The sequence below is a fragment of the Homalodisca vitripennis genome, chromosome 3 (genome assembly GCF_021130785.1).
Source record: "Homalodisca vitripennis isolate AUS2020 chromosome 3, UT_GWSS_2.1, whole genome shotgun sequence".
In the NCBI taxonomy this organism is placed as follows: Eukaryota; Metazoa; Arthropoda; class Insecta; order Hemiptera; family Cicadellidae; genus Homalodisca; species Homalodisca vitripennis.
Genome location: NC_060209.1, coordinates 133,812,582 through 133,822,177, shown reverse-complemented (window position 1 = coordinate 133,822,177; position 9,596 = coordinate 133,812,582). Strand labels below are relative to the sequence as shown.

General features: G+C 33.6%; 1 protein-coding gene across 4 annotated transcripts in view; it reads right to left on the bottom strand.

Moving 5' to 3' along the window:
• LOC124357545 overlaps positions 1–9,596 on the bottom strand; it is a 50,221-nt gene continuing 40,625 nt past the window's right edge. For all 4 annotated transcript variants that reach the window (XM_046809443.1, XM_046809445.1, XM_046809446.1 and 1 more), the window contains 2 exons: positions 1,960–3,181; positions 1–355 (listed from right to left, as the gene is read on the bottom strand). In XM_046809443.1, coding sequence (XP_046665399.1) covers positions 78–355; positions 1,960–3,181 — 1,500 coding nt within the window. In that variant the 3' untranslated portion in view covers positions 1–77. The remainder of the gene's footprint in view (positions 356–1,959; positions 3,182–9,596) is intronic.

The following is a 9,596-nucleotide window of genomic DNA, read 5'->3' as shown; positions in this document are numbered from 1 at the left end:
TAAAATTAAAATGATCCTGTGTTTATTTACAAAATATATAAAACTTTATATAATAATGAGAGACTACAAAACTAGTATCACAGCCTGGTGTTGTATTTGCCATTCTTCTCGTAATTGTAAGTGCGGCTTTCTAGCTTCTTGAGTTGTTCAGGAGTAAAATTTGAGGCTCTGGCGAGAGCTCTACGGATGAGCCAATTGTGGAACTGAACCATGCCTGGCAACCTAATAGTGAAGGTCATGGTGACCTTGGTGAGTGTGAACATGAAGGTCTGCCACCACGTCAGAGAGGCGTATACTTGTGGTGCAGGGATGTCCAGCACCCAACAGAGGTAGAGTAGTGATACCTCGAACGACACTAAACAAATCATAGGTTTATACAGAAGGTTTACACAGGTTATACAGAGAATTGGAGTTAATTCTCAATTATACAAAAACACTGTCAGAATTATTTAACAAATGCGGAAATGTCCTCAATAATGCATACAGACCAATTTACAAAATATAATAACACAACATGGACATTTTCTATATTGTCCATGGAAAATGAATAAAAATAAATACATTTTAAAAAGTAAACTGAAAAAGCCCAGGTAGTAGGGTGAGATCGTAATCGACTTTAGATAAAGCTAAGCTATTCTTGTTTAGCCCAAAATATTCAAACTGATCCTTGGAAATTTCTTCGACTATTGTGTATGACTTATCCTATGATATTGTAAACTTATCTGAATCATCAATTGCACATGAATGATACAAGGATTATTTTCAATGAGCTTTTTTTGCAAGATAATATTTGTAGAAGCGATAATTCCTGCTCACCCACAGTTTATAAGATCGTTATCACTGACGAGATATTTTTGTATGGAATTGTAAAAAAGCAACTGCAGTACTGAGATACACAAAATTGTAATTTTTATGATAATCATACACAAATACCCAGAATTATTACATTTGTCCATCATAGATCATATTTTGCAATCAAAGTAGTTACAAGAATTTTCAGTTTCTGTATTTGTGCTTAGTGGGCTGGTAGACACAGTCTTAAAGAATAGCAAAGTAAAATAGTATTATACTCGTATATTCAGATTTTGTAATAAGTGCATCTTTATACATCATTATGTAATTTGTTTTATTTTTTATAATTAACAAAAAAAGCTTCTATGTTATATGCAATGTCAACATTTAGCAACAAAATCATTCTAAAAAAATTAAAACAAAAGTTGTAGCTACCCATCACTCCAATGGTGTATTAAAAAATGTTTTATTATTTGGACTATCTATATAAATATTTCAAACTTTATTTTACAACTCTACAGTAATTACAAATTTAACTAACACAATAATGTGAAGGTAAAATTTAACTTGTTTAGTAAAATGCCTAAAAGAGTCCAGATTGAATTTTTATTCGAACTTTGATTAATCAGGCTTATTTGATTATTATTATTTTGCTAGGAAAGGAATGGTGATATATAGTTTTCATAATTTCAGTTAGAGAAGAGACAGTAATCTCTGTTTCATCTGTTGTTTACCTATTTTTAGTGCTCTTCAAAATAAGGAATATCTTGCAGAGATTTTCATTTTAAAATATTGGGTTGCCCCCAAAATCCTCAAAGGAGAAATACAAACATTTTTTTGTTCAGTACAGAGTAGTGAATTATGTTGACTAGTCCTATTTATTAACCTTAGGAAAAATCCACATTGCAAATTTAACATTATAGGTGAGTTAGAAATTCTCATTTAGAATTTTGTTTCAGTGGTCATGAGTACAGTTTTATTAGAAAAGGGCTGAAGATAAAATTGTACTTAATATCAATACATAAGACTTGATGAAGTTTGCAACAACAAAATATGAAATAATCTTAATTGGAAACCCAATATAACATTCATAGTTATGTACTGTATGACAGAATAAAAAAAGAATAGGTTGGAGACTAGAAAGATTAAATACCTTGTAATACTTACATCCTGGTACATAGTAGCTGATTCCCTCGATCATACAACGTGACATGTGTTCCCAATCTTCTGTTATGTGCTGGAAACTTGGTTTGGCCCAATTGTCAATGAGGAAACGACCTCGTTGTCGCACTTCTTCTAGTGTCCCATTACAAAAGTTATATTTATCTTCAATACCTAAAAGATAGCCCAGGCCTCTCCATAAATGAATAAAACCTTCCAATTCTTCTTCCGTAGCACTTCCTGCTCCAAATTTTCCGGGAAACATCACCATCAGACCAACAAAACCGAACTGTGTTATACTCATGTCTAGTTGGTTCACATAAATCTTTCCGAGAGATTGGTCTTCAGTTGGCCTGAATGCCTGGAATGGGCAGCATGACTGGAAATCTTGCCGGATTTGTTCCTTCATTGGGCACCAAACGGCTGCCTCGTTAGACGATCCCCACAGAGTAAGCTGACTTTTGAGCTCTTTGTGAGATTTGGCATTGAGTCGGTTGCTGACATTCAAATGCATTGCTCTAACCAATTTTATATTTTTGTAACCTAAATTATCTACATTCCAAACATCATGTTCAAACCATGATTTTACTCTTAATGCAGTTGATAGATATCTCCGGAAAGCAGTGAATGGTGTTGCTGAGTTTCCAGTAAAAATGAGAGGTTCGAGTCCACCAGGAAAGCTAAAAAGCACCATTAAAGATAACATTTCTGAATAATTTAATCCAAAGTAATATTTTTGGGCAAATTTTTGCCCTATTTTAAACTTTTTCATATCAAGCCAATCTGGTTTTTTGTCAATAGGAACCGAATAATCTGATGGTATGCCTTGATTTAATCCTCCAAGTAATTTTTGTAGATCCAGGGGGAGATTCTGAAGATTATGTCTTTCAATTAATTCATTAATAATAGAATTTTGGTTAACATTCAGATCTACTACAAAACTAACACATTTATTTGGTTTCTCCTCATTGCTTAGACTAATTTGTTTTGTGCAATCATTATTTCTAACCTTAGACGTTACTGTACATTTTGATTTGGTATTTTCTGTATCATCTTTCATTTTTTCATTAGGTGTAGGGGTGTGGCATTCTTCTTGAGGAGCAGTTGAGTCTGGAATATTTTTTCTGTTGTCTTTCATTCCTAATTGGTGCCGGATGTATTCTTGCTCCTTTTTCAATGCCATTTGTTCTCTCTCGGCTTCATCTTCTTCTGTCTTCATAACAGTCATCTGAAAAAAGTTAAATAAGTTTTATGAAATTGATCTATAGTTGTTTGCAAATTCATATAGAACATTTCTTAAGTGTAAGTGAAATGTGAAACTGCTACAAAAAAAGCAAACAAAACTCTTAACCTAAAATGTAAACAAACGAATTTGCCTTAATAATCATAACTACTTGCAACATAAAAAGATCCCCCTAACAATAAAAAAATTATCAGTTGACCAATGTAGGATATAAATTTAAAAATTGAACCTTTGGTGATCAAAGTGGAAGAAGTGGAGTAAATTACACAAATTTATTGAGCTCAGCATAACTGTGTAATAAATAATTGAGAAATATATCATAAAATTCCACAAATGCCTACAAACCCACACAAAATTTAAAAAAATTCAAAATTAAGTTATTTTAAGCTCTACTTATTCCTGCAAAATCAATTTTGATCTATTAAACATATCTGTGTTGTAAATATTACAACATATTTCATTACAATCCGAAAAGTACCAAAAATATCAGAAAAAAGCATATGAAGCCCAAAAGGGTAAAATCTCAAAATGCGTTATCATTAATCAAATAAAATGGCCAATGTGATAAAAATATACAAACATATACAACACACAGTGTAGAGTTGTTTGTTTTTCAATATGTCAGGAGGAAAACATAAATACGTAACTGTTTTACTAAATGAAAAATTAGCAGTGCTACAGAATCACTCCAAAAATTGCAAAGGAACTCAATGTAGGTGTTTCCACAATTAAGGTTTGGAGGAAAAATAGGAAAGACATTGAATCATATACAATTACGATTGACAGCGAAAACAGTCTTAAGAATTGTAAAACACTAAAAAATCGTAGACTTGAATTGCTTGATCATTGTGAATGTGGTTCTGTCAAGAAAGAAAGTACAGAACCCCAAGATCTGGACCAATTTTAAAAGAAAAGACAATAATTTTTCACAAAAATCAAAGCCAGAAGTGAGGGCTGGATTGATTGCTGGAAAACCCGTCATGGAGTTCAGTATGATTCAATTTCTGGTGAATGAATCTGCAGATGCCAAAGCTGCTAAGGCGTTTATTGTGAAGGTCCAAGAAATTGTCGGAAAAAATTAATTGTTACCTTGCCAAGTTAATAATATCGATGAGACAGGGCTAAATATTACCAAAAAAAATGCTTCCAGCTTCAAATGAATCCATGGTAGGAACGAAACTTATGAAAGATAAGATAACAGTCACACCTTGTAGCAACGCAGATGGTACGTACAAGCTTCCCCTGTTCGTTACTGGCAAGTCCAAGAAGCTTAGGCATTCAAAAGCATAATAAACACATCTTCCTTGCCAGTTTATTAGCGCAATCGAAAATCTGCTTGGATAGACTGCAACCTTTTCAAATCTTGGTTTTTTGAAGAGTTTGTCCCATCGGTAGAAATATACTTGAAACATAAAAAGCTGCCTATTCGTGTTCTACTGCTGTTGAATAACGCACCGTCACATCCATCTGAGAAAGATTTAGTGAAAGTGGTCATAAAAGCTGTCTTTCTCCCTCCAGATATGACATCGCTCATTCAACCAATGGATCAGGGAGTTATTGAATGGTTAAAAAGGCTGTATTGCAGAAAGTACATCAGCTCAATCTTAGAAAAACCTGAAGACAGTTGTAACATATTTCAGGCTATGAAATCCCTGAACATAAAAAATGCTATCTACACAATCCCTTCGTCATGGGATGAATTGAAACTTGACACACTGCAGAAATCATGATGTAAGCTCTGACGATGTGATGAACTGACTGGAAAAGAAGCAGATAAAGCTGAAATGAACAAAGCCAAGAAAGACTATGACATCAAACTGAAAAATCTCAGGCGTAAATTATCTGCAGATCATGTGGCAAAAGCTGAAAATAAATCTAAAGCGCTGTGACAAGTTATTAACAGTGAGAGGAAAAATCATAATCAAGACCTAGCTCAACTCCTGCTCAACATAGAAGGACAAATAACCACCGATCCATATAAAGTTTCCGACCATTTGAACCATTACTTTACTAACAAAGCAGAAATTACTCAACTCACAACCAAGACCCCAAAACGAACTACCCCTCACCTACCTGTCTCAAACCATGACTTAACACAAATACCTCTCACTAACAAACTTTTATTGAAATTGAAGCTATAATAGAAAGCATTAAGCCTAAAACATCAGCCGGACTTGACGAAATTTCAGCTAAACTATTAAAACACTGTAGCAAAGCTTTAATACCACATCTAGTCAGCATAACAAATCTATCCCTAAGCCAAGGACATTTCCCTTCAGATCTATATTTCTAGGACTTTGTTAGTAAAGCATTGAACAATTCCAAATAAGATATTTAATGAATTTCTTGAGATCTTATCATTATTTGGGGGTGCTAATATTAAATTGTGAACATTATTACTTAAAGTTCTTACATAGGTTGAATTGGCCGAGTTTAGGTTTCTTTCATCTTGTTGGCTACAGTTTCTAAAAAAAGTTGTGATGTACTCGCTGTAATGACTGGACTGATGGATGATGGTAGGGGTGATGGTGTAGGCACTTCTCTGAGTACCTCTTCAGTAGTCACTGGGCTGCTACTGATAGGTGTTGAAATTTCCCCATGTACTTCCACAACAGTGTCACAAATTTGCTTGGCTAGCCATTTTTTCCCCTTTGAATTTAGATGTAATCGATGAGTGTGCAACGGTCTCATTGCTTTGCTAACTTCCACAATAGATAAATTATCATATTTACTGCATAGCTCTTTTATTGCAATATTAGTTTTCTTTTGCAGTTTGTTAACACTTGACCACAGCGGGAGGTCGTATCTAATTGTCTAGTCAACCAGAATAATTTTATTGTTCCCAGTTTTTTTAACTGTATTCTCCATACTATATATTGCAAAATGAGCCTCATTTTTAGAGATGTCATTAGAGCCACAAAGAATCCCCAGGACATCATTCTTGGTTTTTAAGACCAAACAGCTTGCTTTTGGAAGAAGAAATGTTGAAATTCCAGCACTTCCGAATGTAAAATTGGAATCTCATACAAAGTTCCTTGGAATGATAGTTGACGATAACTTGCAATGGAATGATCGTATTGAGAATCTTTCCAAGAAACTAAGGTCATGCCTGTACATTTTAAAAAGAATCAAGCATATTAGCGATGAAGCCACAACTTAAGTTGTTCGAGTCGCACATGAGATACGGGCTCATAGTCTGGGGAGGAACAACAACCAGAAACCTTAATCGAATTCTGCTGCTTCAGAAAAAAGCCATGAGAATAATGTCAGGACTGGGTCCTAGAGAGCTACAGAAATAATTTTCCCAGCCAAAATATTTTAACAATAGTTGGTTTATACGTCCGAGAAGTTATTATATATGTTGACAAGGAACATCTACAATGAGGCCACACCATCCATAGACATAACACTCGCCAAGCATTAGATTTCCACCCTTCACCACACCTCACAGTTTGAAAAGAAACCATCTTACATAGGCCAACAGCTGTTCAACCTTCTACCAAATGACATGAAGAGACTCCAAGGACAGAAGCTGAAAACGACCCTAACCAGATGGCTCATCAACAGCCCATTCTACTCCATGGATGAATTCCTGGAATGGATGAGAAGAGAAACCAACACAACTTGACCAATCTACGTAGAAATTTTGTCGCATGTACATTTCTCAAAGAAATTGTAATAAAGATTATTGAATATTGACTGACTGGACGTTATAAGTGAACCAGACCGAAGATGAGCAAAACAACGACACACAGGAAATCATTAACCTACAAACTCTAGAGCCAAACGTTCCTGCCAATGAGGTTGAAAAGTGGATAACCGAATGTGACAAAGACTGTGATTTCTATGATCAGCTCAATGACGACCAGATTATTTCCACTGTTACTGAAAACGATGACAAAGAAACTGTGAACGAGGACTCAGGCAGTGAAGAAGACGAACCCCCTACTCGGATTTTACTTCAGAACAGAGAGCAGAACCCAACCTCAACTCCAATGAACTTTCTGTGGATCAAGAAATGGAGGGACACTGCAGCAAGTTCTAGAATTTCATCTGCTAAACAAAAATCTATAACTGACTTAAAGTACCTAATTCATTGTTTTTACTGTAAAGCAATGTGAATGGACATTTTAAAGTTTATTTCTTGCTTATTTCACTGTAAAATTGTTCCTTTATATGATAGTACTGTAATTTATATACTAATAAATAATAATAACAATAAATATTTCATTATTAATATATATACTGTATAACATAATCCAACCTTTTTTGTGCTCCGACAGTCCCGAAGGTGACGGATTAGAGGGGTTCTACTGTATATTGTAAGCAGTGCCCAGAAACCAGGTTTATTTTTTTTCCTTCCTGAGGGAAAAGGACAGTTTATCCCCATGCTTAGTCCTAAGAGGACCTTTGCGCCTCCCTTATTTTAATTTTGTGTCCTCAGGGTCCGAGGCTTTTGCAAAAACCAATCAGATTTGAGGGCTCCTGTTCTCTGATATCCTTGGGGCTGAGGAGATATGCTCCCAGGTATCTTTTCCGAGTTTTTAAGATGTCAGTACAATCTAACCAAATGTGCTCTGCTGATTCCTCCTCTTCCAGAAACCAGGTTGAAATAATATACAACATGATCTGATTTCACATGTATTAAGTATATTACATTTTCAGCAACTTCCTGCTGTAATTCCAGCCAAACAAAAAAATCCTCTAATGTTCTTTCACAAACATATTTAATATTTGTTTTATTTATATTAAATTAATGCTGGAAGTATTTAATTTGGTACTATAGGAGATTTAATGGTTGATTTGAATTATAATTAATGCTGCTTTGATTTCAGTGTTATTTTAACTTACAGACCACAGCACATAAACTAATCAATCATATCTTTCAATCAATCAACAAATATGCATACTAAACTATTGTCATAAATTAATTTATGTACTTTGATCTCAATTCATTGTAAATCAACATCAATAACTTGTTAACAATAAGATTTTTTCAATCTTATGGAATAGGATGTAAATCATACAAATTTAATGGTGATGAACTTGGAATTTATTTAATTAATACAACCAACATCCTTTCCAACTTTGATTACTGCTCTATTGGTCAATGCCCATCTTTCTAGCTGAGCAACCAAGCAGTTAAGCTGAAGAAAGAAAGAGAGGAAGTGTTTTTGTCCTTAAAATGAGGCTAGATTGAGGAAGCATGGAAAAAATTAGGGCAGATATATTTTTGTTAGGTAAGTGTTGCTGGAAACTCCTTATTACATCTAACCATAATACTGTTTATAATACAAAGGAATTACTCTTGCAGTAACTAACCATCTGCCATGTGCTGAACTAGCTGTGAAGTTCATATTTTAGACAACCATTATTTTACAAATTTTGTTATTTTCTTGTTTTTATATAATCAGTGAAGATTGCAGTACACAGAATAGTCAATTTATTCCATTTGGCTATATACTTCTTTAAAAGTATTGGATTCATACCAACATTCAAAATTTAAAAACAATTAGACAGCATTCCTTTGTAGTTTATCCTTCTCCTCATTTTCATCACTGCAAATTTTTTTTTCATACTTAAGGCTAGTCATACATAAATATTGTTTCAAAGAGTCATTAGTATGCTAGAGACATATAAGATTCATATATGAACATTAATGTTATTCCTAGATTTACAATTAATAAAACCATAACGTTGTAGATGATTTATTAACCTAGCACTGGCATATCTGGTGATAGCAGGCTACAGAACCAAGCTCCAGAATATAGGATTTTATGCTGACATTTAACAAAATATTAAGAAGCACACATTTCCATTTATATATATATATATAATAATAAAAACTAAAATTAAAAAAACTTTATAAATTTTCATATGTCTCAGCGTGCTTCTTCAGACATAACATTGTAGAAATATATACAAAATTGAATTATTAAACGAACTAGGAATATAAAAAAAGTGATTGAATAATAAACAGCGAAAAAATACCTCACAGCTAATTTTTCATCAGAAATACCAAAGAGTCAAAATACAATTTTTTTTAATTAACGAATGTTTAAACCTAAAGGAAATTTTGATTTTAATATAAGTTGATGAGCAGTTTCGCTCCTTCTCAAATCTATTCTTAAACCATTTATATTTTCTTTAGTATGCAATGCGACATTATTGACGCCTTTTAATTTATAACAGTTTTGTCCTGATTGTGTTCTGTGGAATGTACAGCGAGGGGCTTGTCATCTCCATGAACAATGCTATATTGGTTACCTATCATTCTTTAGAGGTGTTTGAACATAGGACTGTTAAAATAATTAACAGAATTACTCTGGAATTTCAATTGTTTATACAGGGAATGGAGATATTTATAAAGGGGAAAAATTATTTACAAATGGGGAGTAAT